General features: G+C 35.9%; 1 protein-coding gene and 1 non-coding gene across 5 annotated transcripts in view; one reads left to right on the top strand and one right to left on the bottom strand.

Moving 5' to 3' along the window:
• TAF4B (TATA-box binding protein associated factor 4b) overlaps positions 1-16,290 on the top strand; it is a 167,856-nt gene that overhangs the window by 125,354 nt on the left and 26,212 nt on the right. For all 4 annotated transcript variants that reach the window (XM_032152604.1, XM_058438534.1, XM_058438535.1 and 1 more), the window contains exon 14: positions 6,061-6,165. In XM_032152604.1, the coding sequence (XP_032008495.1) occupies positions 6,061-6,165 (105 nt within the window). The remainder of the gene's footprint in view (positions 1-6,060; positions 6,166-16,290) is intronic.
• LOC116469967 (U6 spliceosomal RNA) lies at positions 14,985-15,090 on the bottom strand. The gene has a single exon (XR_004248416.1). It is a non-coding gene; the product is annotated as a U6 spliceosomal RNA (small nuclear RNA).

Here is a 16,290-nt window from a genome sequence, read left to right as displayed (position 1 = left end):
TATGTACAATTATGTGTGAGACTTCATAAAAATTAAATTAATATTCAATAATCAGTTATAGTTTTAAACACCAGCAACAAACAGAAAATAAAATAAGATATTAAAGGATCATAAATCTAACATATGCAAATAAAGATTTAATGAAATATATATGACTGATGTAAAAAATGATGATTGGTGAAATTCATTAAGGATAAATTGAGATTTACCATATGCATAGATTAGAAAAATTAACACCAGAGATTTTCACTGTATGTACATGTAATATATAAGACAACTACAGCAAAATGTGGAGGATAAAGAGCCATATAGATGGCCAAGGTTTTTATATTCCACTTGAAATGGTAAAATATTGATGCTGAGCAGATTGAAAATTTAAGTATGTATATTGTAATCCCTAGAGCCACCACTAAAATTAATATAAAACATTTAGAGTTAATACAAAATACAGTAGATAAATTAAAATGTTAAAAAGTTCAAATAATTACAAGTAGAAAAAGGGAAACAGAGAAATGAAAAACAGAGGGAACACACAGAAAACAAAATGATAGACCTAAATCTAATCACAATTATTACATGAAGTGTAAATGATTCAAATATACCAATTAAAAGAGACTCTCAGGATGGATTAAAAATGGAACTATATCTTTAAGCAACTCAAATCACAGGTAATGATATAGGTAAGCTAAAGTAACAAGATGGGAGAAAATGCTTACATTAGAAAAGAAGAAAGGCCTCAAATCAATAATTTAAACTTCTTCCTTGAGAAACTGGAATAGGAAGAACAATATAGATCCAAAGCAAGCAGAAGGAAGCACCTATCTTTAAGTACTGATCAATGACTTTGGAAAAAAGTTCCCAAAAGCTGGTTCTTTGATCAACAATATTGAGAACTTTTCATAAGACTGAGAAAGGAAAAAACAAAGAAGAGAAATCATTAATACTGCTCTGTTGCCCAGGCTGTAATGCAGTGGTGAGCTCTCAGCTCACTGCAACCTCTGCCTCTTGGACTCATGGGATCTTACCCCCAGATCCCATCCTCCAGAGTTAGGATCCCATAAGCCCAGGAGGTGAAGGTTGCAGTAAGATGAGATCGCATTACTGCACTCCAGCCTAGACAACAGAGTGAGACCCTGTCCCCCCGTCACACCCCTCTCTCCAAAAGCAAATATAACAAATAACTGTGCATAAGTTTGGCAACTTAGATAGATTAAATGACCAATACCTCGAAAAGCACAAACTATCAAAACTTAGCCAAGATGATATGGTTCTGTAATATTTTTTAATTTTTTTAGTTCTGTAATTATTAAACAAATTGAATTTGTAATTAAAACCTTCTAAGAGAGATACGGCACAGATTTTTAGTAAATTCTACCAAACATTTACAGAAGAATTAATACCACTTCTACACAGCCTCTTCCAGAAAATAGAAGAGATAGAAACACTTCCAGTTCATTTTATGAGGCCATTGTTGCCCTAATAGTTAAACCCACAAAGATGTTACAAAACAAGAAAACTACAGGCCAATATCTCTTATGAACATAGATATAAACATCCCAAACAAAATGTTAGCAAATCAAATCTAGTTTAGATTTGATATAAAAAGAATGTGTTGATCCTTGACATATGAAAGAATAATATACCATGACTATGTATATTATACTCCAGAAATGAAAAGCTGCTTTAATATTTGAAAATCAGTCAATATAATCTATCATATTAATAGTCTAAGAAACACCATGTGATTCTATCAATTAATTTAGAAATATGTTTGATAAAATTTAAAATCCATTAATGATAAAAACTCTCAGGAATCTAAGAAGAGAAGAGACTTTCTTGGCTGGGCCTGATGGCTCATGCCTGTAATCTCGGCACTTTGGGAGGCCAAGGCCGGTGGATAGCTTGAGACCAGGAGTTCAAGGCCAGCCTGGGCAACATAGCGAGATTCCTGTCTCTATTAAAGTAAGAAATTTTAAAAATGAAGAGACTTCCTCAGACTGATAAAGGATAGCTTTAAAAACCCACCTAATATCGTTCTTAATGGTGAATGAATGCTTTCTTCCAATGATTAGGAAAAAGACAAAAAAACTTGCTTTTACCAGTATTATTCAGCATTATAGTTTAAGTCCTTATCAGTACAATGAAGCAAGAAAGACAAATAGATTGGAGACATGGAAATAAAGTAGCTTGTCCTTTAATTCTTTTAAGTGTGTCTTCCAAAGAGCAAAACTTTTAAATTTTGATGCAGTCCAATTTACCAATTTTTTCTCATATAGATATGCATTAGGTGTCATGTTCAAGGACTCTTTGCTGGACCCCAAGTCATGTTCTCCTATGGTTTTTTCCTATAAATTTTTATAGTTTTACATTTATATTTTGATTTATTTTTTGTATAAGGTGTGAGGTTTGGATCCAGATTGATTTTTAAAAAATTTTTGCACATGGATGTTCAGTTGTTCAACAACATTTGATGTCTGTTTGTTTGAGATGGAGTCTCACTCTGTTGCCCAAGCTGGAGTGCAGTGGCACGATCTCGGCCGACTGCAGCCTCCTCTTCTTGGGTTCAAGCAATTCTCCTGCCTCAGCCTCCCAAGTAGCTGGGATTACAGGCGTCCCCACCATGCCCAGCTACTTTTTGTATTTTTAGTAGAGATGGGGTTTCACCATGTTGGCCAGGCTGGTGTCGAACTCCTGACCTCAAGTGATCCGCCCACCTTGAACTCAAAATACTGGGATTACAGGTTTGAGCGCAGCGCCGAGCCCCACAACTTTTGTGTAAAAGACTATGCCAGACACCGAAGTGGTAAGAATAGACTTTAATCAGCTCCTGCCTTTCCATAGAGGCTGGAAGATGGGGCCTTATCATCAGATGTTGGATGGAACAAATAGTAAATTATTCTAGCAGTCTTGAGTTTTTTCAGTTAGGCTCTTTAAGGAAGTTAAGGCCATCCTACGGCTTGAGCTGTTAGAAACTGTGTTAATGTTTTTTAGGCCAAGGTTCAGGCCTGGTTGAAAAGAGGGCTCAGAAGTTTGGTCAAGGAGAGAATTTTTGTCATTTCTCAATTGCATTCCTTTCTCACCTGGCCAAAAATCAATTGGCCATATTTATATGCATCTTATTTGTGGATTCTCTGTTTTGTTCTGTTAACCTGTGTGTCTGTCCCTTTGCCAGTATTACATTATTTTGATTACTGTAGCCTTACAAGATGTCTTAAAATTGCATGGTATGATTCTTCCAATTTTGTCCTTCTTAAAAAAAAAAAACCATGTAGCTATTCTAGTTCGTTTTTCTTTCCATATAAACTTTAGAATCAACTTATCCATATCCACAACAAAATTTTATTAGAATTGTATTAAGTCTGTGGATGAATTTGGAGAGAATTGAAATCTTTGTTGAGTCTTACAAGCCTGGACACAGCATGTCTTTCCATTTGTTTATTTATTTTTATTTCTTTCAAAGGCATTTCATGATTTATAGTGTAGAAATACCTGTATGTGTTAGATTTATATCTCAGTATTTCATTTGGGAGAGAGCAATTATAAATGACATTAAAAAATTTTAAGTTTCCAATTGTACCTTAATGGTATTTAGAACTCACTTATTGCATGTGTCAACCTTGCGTCTTGTAATATTGCTAAACTCACTTATCAGTCTCAGGAGGATTTTTTTTATATATAGACAACTTGGGATTTTCTGCATAGATAATCGTATCATTTGCAATCCTGTTTCCACAGGCAAACCTCTAACTCAATGGCTATTTTTATTGAACTGAGGTTACTTATTGTAGTCTTTATCCTTGATAAATGCCAGATTTGCATTAATGCTCAGAACTTCCTCCTTTTCTGGTGAAAAGTGCCTGGTTTTACTCTTTTGTGCTTGCCAAGATGCACTGGTTTTGAGAAAGCTTGTTATAAATACAGGGCCAATGAAAACTATGGTCAGTTTCCATTTTTGTTAGATTTTTGTGAAATTTTTAAAATTTTGTGTGAGAGACTTCAGAAAACCAAAGTATAATTTGCAGAATGGGAGAAAATGTTATACTACACATAGGGGAATTTGAAGACAGTGGTCAGTTTAAAAACCTTTGTATTTGGTTTGACTATCTTGCAGATGCCATTTCTCTACAGGGAAGGACTTTAAAATATAGCTTGTTGTTTGATTTGTACTGCAGTGTAGATTAACTGAAATCATTATTTTGTCACCTAGAAATTCTGAATTGTGGCAGCATTAGACTCTAAAACTATATTTTTTATTAAAAAGGCCAGCAGCAACAAGAGATATTTTATAACTTCTGAAAACACTTTTCTAACAATTTATTTATAAGTAAACACACAGTTTAAAAGGATTTCTGTCCTATAATTTGTGAAGCAAGTGGAAAATGGTTCTTAGTTTATTTCCTTTAATTAATTGTTGTCTTAGTTCATTGGGGCTGCTGTAATGAAATATCTTAGACTGGGTAGCTTATACACAACAGAATTTTATTTCTCACAGTTATAGAGGCTAGGAAGTCCAAGATCAAGGTGCCAGCAGATTTGGTGTCTGGTTAGAGCCTACTTGCTCACTATGTTCTCACTTGGTGGAAGGGGCAAGGGATTTCTCTTAAGTCTCTTTTATAAGGGCACTAAGTCTCCACCCTCATGACTTAATCACCTTCCAGAGGCCCCATCTCCTAATACGAGTCACCCTGGGTGTTAGGATTTCAACATTAGAAGTTCAGAACATAGCAATTATTTTCTGCTTTACTAAAGATTCAGTTACCTATTCAGTTATTCATTCTTTGCCCTAATATTAAAATAATCTGAAGTAATCTTAAAGTGGAATTTATGTACTTGGTAACTCCTTAAGACTGACCGTTTCACCACAAACTACTTTTTGTTTTCAACCTGCTCTATTTTTAAACATGTGTTAAAAGATTTTGATTAGTACTCTTTTGAAAGAATATTTTCAGTACATGTATAGGGTTTCTCAACAGATTACTTTCACTTAACTGTCTTGATCTTGTTTGAATATGTGACTGTCAACCGGCCCCAGGTTCTTTCCTCTTTTTCCCTCCATAGTATTGATATTAATAATAGGATTTTGACGGGAATTGAACATTATTCCTCTCTTCTGAAAAAGCCTAGGGATTTATCTAGTGGTGTTCTATTTTGACTTTCTCACTTGGTGTTTTTTTTTTTTTAAACAGAATACCTAATTTGACACTTAGTTGCCTCAATGAAATAATGCAGTTTCTGCCTTTTAATAGGACATCTTTCATGCATACCCCTGTATAGTTTTGCCCACATACAAAAAAACATTATACCCTATAGATTTGGGCATTCTTGATTAAGTATGACGAAAGCTGTACAACAAAACAGTACTAAATCACTTTAGAATTTTGCCATGAAGATTATAGAGTAAATCTAAGACTTTTATTTGCAAATGAGAAAGTGTGATGTATTAAAGAGGTTTTTAATGAGAGCATTTTGCTCCACGTGCTGTTTCCACCGCTTACTACTTGTGTGGTGCCTTTTATGAAGGTGCCCTAACCTCTCAGAGCCTTACTGTCTCCATTAATAAAAAGAGGGTGATGTATAATTTTTATATTATAGCAATCACCTTTCAATATGGTTGTGAGAATTAAAGTGCTTTGTAAATTATATAGCATAGTAGAACTGTGCAATAATGTACAAAAACTGTCTTTATTTTAAAGTAAATTTAATCTGAAATGATTGACTATAGTTTGATCAATCTCTCTCTGACTTACTGTTAAACTTAATTCTTCAGGCATTTCTTATCTGTGGTTATACTGGGAGAAGTTAAGCTTTAGATGCCTTTCTTCTTTTCTGTACTTCTCCTTTACCTGAGTTCTGCCTCTTTCATACAGAGATTAAGAACTAAAGAGTTTGTTGGTGTAAAAGAATCAGAAAATGTGCCCTTGGCTGTTATGGGAATCTAATGTTTATTTTATATCGTAACTTTATTTGGCGAATGCAGAAATAGGCTTAGTAATCAGTTTCTTTTTCCCTCTGAGCATGAATGTGTGTAAACATTGATTTTTTTTTTCTTCCATCTTCTAGTTACAGCAGTTGGAACTTGCACAGATACAGCATAGAGATGCTAATCTCACAGCTCTTGCCGCTATTGGACCAAGGAAGAAGAGACCACTAGAATCTGGAATTGAGGTATTGAAATAATGTTCATTATTTTATTTTTAATGTCAAGAAAGCAAACCAAAAAGAAGCAAAGACTTAAAAATAGTTTACCCTGTTATGCACGCTGTTGCTGCCAGACACTTCTTAAAATTCATCTTTGCCAATTTTATAAAATCTTAATTTTTGCCAGGTTGTAAAGATGTGTATCACCTTGAACTTGTTACTTATTTCATACTTTTTCCCCCATCTCCAGTCGTATTGAGTCTTCCAGTATTTAAATTTTTTATTTCTGTACATTGTTTCTAGTGTTTTCATGCAATCCTGTTCCCTCTGTCTAAATCTGGCTAATCTTGTAAGACTGAATCTGTCCTCTTATTTCTTTCATAAACCCTGACTATTCATTCCCATACCAGCTTCTTTTTTTCTGAGTATATGTGTTTGCATGGCATTGCTTCCTTGTATGAACATTTTCTCTTCTGTTAGATTATAAACTTTTTGAGCAAGGACTATAATAATAGTCTTTTGTATTCCCCATAGAATAGGCACATGTATCCTCAATAAATAACCTTAATTGTTTGGTTAACACCAAGAAAGGATCTTACTTACATCTTCAGAGTAATTATTTAAGATAATATTAGGACCGGGCGCGGTGGCTCACGCCTGTAATCCCAGCACTTTGGGAGGCCGAGGTGGGCGGATCACAAGGTCAGGAGATCAAGACCATCCTGGTTAACACGGTGAAAACCAGTCTCTACTAAAAATATAAAAAATTAGCTGGACGTGGTGGCGGGCGCCTGTAGTCCTAGCTACTCGGGAGGCCGAGGCAGGAGAATGGCGTGAACCCGGGAGGTGGAGGTCACAGTTTGCCGAGGTCACACCACTGCACTCCAGCCTGGGCAACAGAGCGAGACTCTGTCTCAAAAAAAAAAAAAAAAAAAAAAAAAAAAAAAAAAAAAAAAAAAGATAATATTAGCCTTTTGGCTTTAGAAGCAATCATCAGGGCTGAGATAGAGGTATATGCTAAGGGCTCTGAGATAAGGTCAGCAATGAAAGAGCCATAGCTCATCTTATACTTCTATAGAATTTAAATCTACTTTGAGGCAAACTTCCTACCATTGTTGATCCTGAACATTGGTAGTTTCTAAATGAACGCCACTCACCTTAATAGATGAAAGATTTAAAAATTCTAGTTCTTTTTCATTTTAAATGTAACGTGAAATATTTTCCCCCTCTCCTGCCCAACCAGATGTAACCACTGTTAAGTTTTTCACATATCCTTCCAGGATATATACAGGCACATATATGACATGCATTCACAAATCTACACGTGTGGTTTTGTTTTTAGTTAAATATGATCAAACTGTACCTATTATTATGCCCTTAATATTTTCCCCCTTTCCACAGTCTACCTCATATAATTTACTTCCATACTTTTTAAGGGCGTATGACATTACTGTATTTAAGTAAACCATAATTTATTCAACCAACCCTCCAATGGACATTTAGGTTGTTTCCAGGTTTTTGCCTTTATTGCCTCAGATAACATTTTTGCACTTATATTGTTGTGTGCTTGTACAATGTAAGTACAGGCAAAATTCATAGAAATGGAATTCCTGACTTAAAGGGTATGAACATTAGGAAAAACTCTATGGGAAAAAATTCAAATATATACAAAGGTGGAGAGAGCAGTATAATGAACCCTCATATGATTGTGAAAGTTAAGAAAGGGCTTTGTAAATTATATAGCATGGTAGAACTGTGTCCTATATAATGTACAAAAAACTGCCTTTATTTTAAAGTAATTTTCTTTATATCTGAAATGGTTGACTGTAGCTTGACCAATCTCTCTCATACTATTCAACTTATTCTTCAGGTATTTCTTATCTGTGCTTATACTGTTATATAGCACCGCCCTGCTCCAGCGACCATCAATTTAATTTTATTTATTTACTTATTCATTTATTTATGTAGAGATAGGTCTTGCTCTGTCACCCAGGATGGAGTGGCACAGTCTTGGCTCACTGCAGCCTCAACTTCCTGGGCTCAAGCAATCCTGTCACCTCTCACCCAGCCGAGTAGCTGAGCTACAGGCACACACCACCATGCCTGGTTAATTTTTTTTTTTTTTTTTTTTTTTTTTTGGTAGAGATGGAGTTTTGCCATGTTGCCCAGCTTGTTCTTGAACTTCTGAGCTCAAGCAGTTCACTCACCTTGGCCTCCGAAAGTGCTAGGATTGCAGGTGTAAGCCACCTCACCTGGACAGGACCATCAGTATATGCTGAATCTTGTTTCATTTATATTTGCACCAACTTTCTTAGGTTAAAATTTTCATCCCTCAGATTATTTTAAAGTCGTTCCCACACTCAGTATTATGTAATACATAAATATTATTTGTTGCTCATGATTTTTATTAACTATTTAAAAATTACCCTCTAAGTTGTATCAGTTTTTATATTCATTAGTGTGCCTATCTCACCACACTCCCATTAACACTGGGAACTATCTTTGCCATCTCATGACTGAAAATGCAAGTTTTAATAGATTGTTTAAGTTACGAGTAAGTTGAGCAACTTTTCATGTATAAATAGGCATTTTCAATTTTTCTTTTTCCCATAGAGTTACAATTTTCAATCCATTAAGGAAATAGAACAACCCATTTTCCCTAGCCCCATTTTCTTTCAGTTTGTCTGGGCTTTATTCATCTAAAAGTTTTTATTTTTCCTTTAAAAAATGCCACAGTCTTTCATTTTTATTTTTGTCTTTTGGGCTTATATTCTATTTAGAAGGCCCTTTCTTAATTAGAATTATGTGTTACTGCTTTTATCATTTCACTTTTTAAGCATAAATCTTTGATTCATACCGAACTCGAGTAAGAGTTGACGTGTGTATTTAGCTTTAGTCCCTCAGTCCTCTCTCATTCTCCCTTAGGCTAGCTAATTGTCCCAACACCATTTACTCAGTAATTCTTTCCCTGCTGATTTTAAATGCTCCCTTTATCACACACAATTGTATATCAAAAATAGAAATTCTTGGATGAATTTGGGTCTGTTTCTGTACACTCCGAACCAGTGTTATCTAATAGAGCTTTGTATGGTTTTGAAAATGTTTGTGTCTGCAATGTCCTGAATAGCCACATATGGCTGTCGAGATCTTGAAATGTGGCTAGTGTGACTAAAATAAATTTTTAATTTTTTTAGTTTAATATAAATTTTAATAGCCATATGCTGCTAGTGGCCACTATATTGGGCAGCACTGCAGGACTGCCGAATATAGTAGCCCAATATAGTTCTATTTATGACTATTTATATATTAGTATCAAACCTTTTTTTAACCATCTTATTTTTACGTGTATAATTAAGTAGTGTTAAACACATTCACATTGTTGAAAAAACCTCCAAAACCTTTTCATCTTGTAAAACTAAAATTCTATACCCGGTAAACAATTCTCCATTTCTCCGCCAGCCCCTAGTAACCACCATTCTACTTGCTGTTTCTATGAGTTTGACTACTTAAGTACCTCAGATTAATTTTAATTTTTTTTTTTTTTTTTTGTAGAGACAAGGGTCTCACTATGTTGCCCAGGCTGGCCTTGAACTCCCGGCCTCAAGCAGTCCTCCCACTTCTCCCTCCCAAAGTGCTGGGATTATAGGCATGAGCCACACTTTTGGCCCCAAATCTTAATGTAATATGTTTGAAAGTATGGAAAAACTGGCCGGGCATGATGGCTCACACCTGTAATCCCAGCACATTGGGAGGCTGAGGTGGGCAGATTGCTTGAGGTCAGGAGTTCGAGACCAGCCTAGCCAACATGTGAAACCCCGTCTCTACTAAAAATACAAAAATTAGCTGGGCATGGTGGCATGTGCCTGTAGTCCCAGCTATGTGGGGGGTTGAGGCAGGAGAATCACTTGAACCCGGGAGGCGGAGGTTGCTGTGAGCCGAGATCGCGCCACTCCCCTCCAGCCTGGGCGACAGAGTGAGACTGCATCTCAAAAAAAAAAAAAAAAAAAGTATGGAAAAACTAGTTCAGCATAGAATTTATCTTTCTGCTAGAAACAACTCTACTGAGTTGTTCTAGTACAGAACAACTCACTGCTCTTTGTTTTTGTTCCATTTGTATATGATATGTGTAAATATTTTATTTAAATTGGGGTGTGCTGTTTCATCCTTAAGTATATTCTTATAAATATGCTTTGTTAGCATACATTTCATTTTGTGGCAAGAGTAGTTATTTGTAACTTTTAATTCCTTTGAGAATGTGTTATAGGCATGTCTAAGTTCCTGACTTTTCTACTATAGTAACATTATACAACAAATTCTGTTAAATGTTTGCTTTGTGAGAAATCATCAGAGCACATGGGATAAGTATATGTGCTTTGGACTCAGAAAAATCTGGGTTTGCTTCTTGACTCTGTTAAGCTTTGTAACCTTGGACGAGTTCTTTAAACCCCATACCTCAATTATCCCCACCTGTAAAATGGGCATGTCGCCTGTCTTATGTTTTAAGGATTGGTTTATGTGAAGTACTTAATTAGTGTCTGGCCTCAAGTAAGTGCTTAATGAATTGTCATATTTGTAATCATAGTAATAATTCCATGATTTCAGCTTTTAATAGTATTTTATCACTAGCATTAATGGCCCATAGTGAATTTGAAATGTTAATCATTAATCTCTCCTGAGCATCAATTCTTATTCTCCTTTGAATTTGTCGCAAATTATAGAGAATACTTTCTAATTTATGATAAACAGAGATTTTTAGGTGTTTTTATTTATTATATGTTTGAATCTGAGAAAATCCATTGGTTAGGGAGAAAACCGAATGTGCTGTTTGTGTTCAAAACAATGATAAAAACCATTATGTGATTTATCTACAATAAAATGCAAAATTATTTAATTTTTAGTTTCAAAACAAATGTTTACTAACTTGGATATAAATATATTGAATTGTCTGTCACTTGGTGCTTCTTTAGTTTTGAGAACTCAGGCATGCATATTTTCTCCTGTACTTCCTGGACTTTAAGCTGAGATAATAGTCATATAATCAGTCCTTTGTATCTGTGGGTTCTATCCACATCTGTGTATTCAACCAACTGCAGATCAAAATTATTCGGAGGAAAAAACATCACATAATAAAAAATAACACTACAGCAATTAAAAACTATACTAAATTTAAAAACACAGTATTACACTATTTATATAGCATTTACATTGTATTATGTAGTATAAGTAATCCAGAGGTGATTTCAAGTATACGGGAAGATGTGCGTAGGTTACATGCAAATACTATGCCATTTTATATCAGGGACTTGAGCGTCTTTGGTTTTTGTTATGTATATCTTGGTGCCAGTCCCCCGAGGATACCAAGGGATGACTGTAATGTCAACTTGAATTGAAAATATCTATTTCTTTAATCAGCTGGTGACATTTTTAGTACAATTCTTATTTTGAAATTAGCTGAACACTAGTTTCCTTGTTGTTGATTTTTATTCATGGTGTTTTAACTTTAAAGGCATTTTTCTTTTCAAAATGAGAGACAGGCTGGGCAGTGGCTCCAGCCTGTAATCCCAGCATTTTGAGAGGCTGAGGAGGGTGGGTCATAAAACCCTGTCTTTCCAAAAAAAAAAAAAAAAAAAAAAAAAAAACCGCGTAGTGGTGTGCGCCTGCAGTTCCAGCAACTTGGAGGGCTTAGGAGGGAGGATAGCTTGGCCCAGGAGGTCAAGGCTGCAGTGAGCTGTGATCAGGCCACTGCACTCCAGCCTGGGTGACACAGCAAGACCCTGCCTAAGAAAAAAAATAAAAGAAAAAAGGAGAGAGAGGAGAGAGCCCTATTGTTTGCTTTCAATGATTAGTTATACCGCTGATTTGCATTAGCTACAATTGTTAAAAACCCTTTATTCACTTGCTTTATTTCTTCACAAATAACACAAAAATGATGTATGAAACCATTTTTACTTTCAATATTCTGTACTCTGGAAACAAAGGCTTTACTTTTTGTTTGCTTCTTTCTTTATCGATGGGAACCTGAAATCTTAACATGTTTGAGTTAAATTTTTTAGAATCAGCATATAATCCCAGAGAGAAGTGGGAGTAGAATCTAGTTCTTCAGAGGGTGACTCTTTAGTTTGAATGCAGGTTTTTTCCTACTAAAAGGGAGCACTCTCAGTTGGGAAGATTGAATAGAATGATGGTAGTTTTTAAAAAAATGTAACATTCAAAAACATAGCGCTTTAACATTCGAAGATTACCTTTATTGGGAGAAATTAGTTTTAGACCTTTGTCCTTGAGTATTTTTTGTTATGATAAAGCAAAACTTTTCTCATTAAACATGATCTATTTGTATAATTTATATATTAACCTAGCCTTTGGGAATTTACACTTGATATTCTCTGAAGTCTTGGTAAAATTGAATAGCATCAGCCGCTATCTCCTCATGTTATCCTGACAAAGAGCAGCAAGTACCAATTACAATTTTGAATAAGATATTTATACCATAAGCTTATTGGTTAGTGGGTCGTAGGAAGGTGGAGAAATAGTTAAAATGTACTATTTGGGAGTACTTTGAAATGTGTCCTTTCCTTTTACTGCTGTGGTTTGAAGTTATATATATGAAATTAGTTTTTAAATTAATATAGGCCCTACAGATATTGATACAGTAAAATAAAACTTTAAGATTTAGAGTATTTGTATGTGTGTATTGTGTATGTGTATTACATCAGTGATGTGTCTGGGGTTCTTTGGAATTTTAAAATGTTAATCAGTTTACTTCCTGTGTTCATTAGAGATCCTTGGATTAGAAAGGTTCTCTTTTCCTCCATTAGCTATACTTTCAAATATTTTGCATGCCTTATTAATGATCCAACATGAATAACAATGTTTATTTTTTTAACACAAAGATAAGTTATATTTTAACCTTACATAATAACATGTCTAAAAAATTATACAAAATCAATTTTTGGAGCTATGAAAGTGTAAAGGAATTTCAGCATACTATTTTACTTTCAATGCTTTTTTACTAATATAAATAAATGAAGCTTCCCAAGATCATGTAATTATTCAGTTGATTTCATAATGGTGATATTTCTGTAACAGGTTTACAGCACCAAATTAGCTACATGGTGCTTATAGTATCATTTTACTTAAAATAGAATTTGCTAACCTTAATAAAGAAATTACAATATGTATTAGTATATGTCCTTTCTTTCTAGAAGTGGGTTAAAGTGCTACTCTATAATTCTATTCTATTTTTTTTTTTTGAGATTGAGTCTCGCTTTGGCACCCAGGCAGGAGTGCAGTGTCGTAATCTTGGCTCACTGCAACCTCCACCTCCTGGATTCTAGCAATTCTCCTGCCTCAGCCTCCCGAGTAGCTGGAACTACAGGCACATGCCACCACACCCGGCTAATTTTTGTGTTTTTAGTAGAGATGGGATTTCACTATGTTGGCCAGGCTGGTCTTGAACTCCTGACCTCAGGTTATCTGCCCTCCTCAGCCTCCCAAAGTGCTGGGATTACAGACGTGAGCCACCACACCTGGCCTATAATTCTGTTCTTGAGGATAAAAGTAGAAAGGACTTTTTTGAAACTTCAGTTAGCAATGCATTAGAAAATTTGATTGAAAATCAGAATTACATGAATCTGATTTTCAGCAGGCAGCAGAAGCGTCCTGCTTGTAGCCAAAAAGAAAGTCTGGGAAGCTAGATGGGAGTGTCTTGGAGAGGAGGGATGGTACTGGAGAGGGGTCTGTCCATGAACCGTAGGAACTCTGATGGTTGACATGTGTGTCTATACCAGGTAAGAGGAAAAAGCAGGTGGCAGAGTGAGACGGAGTCCATGGCTTTGTCATCTTCAGAGAACGTGGTAGTAGCGATTTGTGGACTTAATTATTTTCTACACTATTGTCTTTCCATGAATCGCTTCAGTATGTAGCAAGATAGGGCTTCCAAAGCAACAGACTTGTGGTGGTCTTCTCGAACTCAGTGCTGTACATAGTTCTTTGACTGTACCTGATAGAATGTTTTTGGTTTTGTTTTTTGTTTTGAGATGGGGTCTTGCTTTGTCACCTAGGCTGGAGAGCAGTGGTGCGATCTCAGCTCACTGCAACCTCCACCTCCCAGGCTCACACCATCCTTCCACCTCAGCCTCCTGAGTAACTGGGACCACAGGCACACGCCACCTCGCCTGACTAATTTTTTGTATTTTTAGTTGTGACCAAGTTTCACCATGTTACCCAGACTGGTCTCAAATTCCTGAACTCAGGTGATCCGCTGCCTCGGCCTCCTAAAGTACTGGGATTACAGGTGTGAGCCACTGCCCCTGGCCTATTATTTTATTTTTATTTCTTTTTTTTTTTTTTTTTTTTTTTTTTTGAGACGGAGTCTTGCTCTGTCGCCCAGGCTGGAGTGCAGTGGCACGATCTTGGCTCACTGCAAGCTCCGCCTCCCGGGTTCATGCCATTCTCCTGCCTCAGCCTCCCGCGTAGCTGGGACTACAGGCACCCGCCATCACGCCCGGCTAATTTTTTGTATTTTTAGTAGAGACGGGGTTTCACCATGTTAGCCAGGATGGACTCTATCTCCCGACCTTGTGATCCGCCCGCCTCGGCCTCCCAAAGTGCTGGGATTACAGGCTTGAGCCACCGCGCCCGGCCTATTTTTATTTCTTGACTTCTTTATTTCCACTCATTTTGTAAAGAAAGAGTTATAGAATTTTTAAAACCAGATCTCTTTGGATTGTAATATTTAGATTAGATTTGATGAATAACTTCCTGACAGTGTTTAAACTAGCATGAATTTACCTCAGTGTACAATCTCTAACATGTTTTCCAATGCCAGCATTTTATGAAATATATATAAAAATGTGGAATGCTTCATGAATTTGCTTGTTATCTTGTGTAGGGGCCATGCTAATCTTTTCTGTATCATTCCAGTTTTAGTATATGTGCTACCAAAGTGAGCACGCCAGCATTCTTTAAGTTTCTCTAAAATGAAGTGGAATCTCCCTGGAAGAGTAATAAAAGAAGGTAGATTGCTCGGTCAACAAATGATTATTGATTTAGGGGGAAGGGAAGGGGGATCTCCTATGTCTGCCATGCTTTTAAGATAGTGCTGCTTAAAGCAAGGGGTATAGATAGCTTTTTATTTGAGAGGAGGGAATGTTTAACTATGTTCACATTTAAAATGTCCAAATGGTAGAGAAGAGTATTTTTCCCTTGTAAGGAAACAATAGAAGAATATTTAAAACAGCTTTTCCTTGGATATTCTTTCTGAAAATTCCATGCATATATTAGGTTAAACCATACGAACTTGCCGTTTTTTTAGATGAACGGTTGTTAATTAAGTATTGGCAGTTTCAGATCGTTCAACCTAATACAATCATTATATATACATGTGCTTTTAAAATATATGTGTAATAATCACAGTTTAGCTTTATCAAGCAATTAGAATGTATTATCTTCATTAGTCCTCACAATTCCTCTGTAAGATCATACTATTGTTTTCCTCAAATGAAAAAATTGTGGTATAGAGAGGATTAGTTGCTTCCCCAAAGTTCTATAATTAGTAAGTAGAAGAACCCAAGTACATGTCCAAAGAAATGTGTGCTTTTAAGTACTATAATAGGATCATCCTAAAAGCACTATTCTATAATTTGTGGGACAGTGTGTCTTGGACATTAATAGGATTCTCCAGAAGAGCATACCAGTAGGATATACATATATACATGTATATACAGGAATATTAAAAATGAGAATTGGCTCACATGATTATGGAAGCTGAGAAGTCTCACGCTATGCTGTCTGCAACCTGGAGACCCAGGTAAGTTGGTGGTATACAGTCTGAATGTGAAGTCCTGAGAAACAGGGGAGCCAGTGGTGTGGTGTAACTCTCAGTCCAAGGCAGAAGGCCTGAGAATGGGGGTGGGGAATTAACTGGAGGTGGGTCACTGATGTAAATACTGCAATGAGAACCTGGAGCTCTGATGTCTGAAGGCAGAAAATGCATGTACGAGCTCTAGAAGAGACAGTGAGTTTGCCCTTTCTTTACCTTTTTGTTCTATCCAGGCCCTCAACTGATTGGGTCATGCATCCTTACATTGGTAAGGGTGGTTCTTCTTTATTCAGTCTACTGATTCAAATGCTAATCTCTTCCCAAAACACTCT

Source organism: Hylobates moloch, unplaced genomic scaffold, assembly GCF_009828535.3.
Source record: "Hylobates moloch isolate HMO894 unplaced genomic scaffold, HMol_V3 SCAFFOLD_5, whole genome shotgun sequence".
NCBI lineage: Eukaryota > Metazoa > Chordata > Mammalia > Primates > Hylobatidae > Hylobates > Hylobates moloch.
This window is presented reverse-complemented; position numbering and strand designations above follow the sequence as displayed.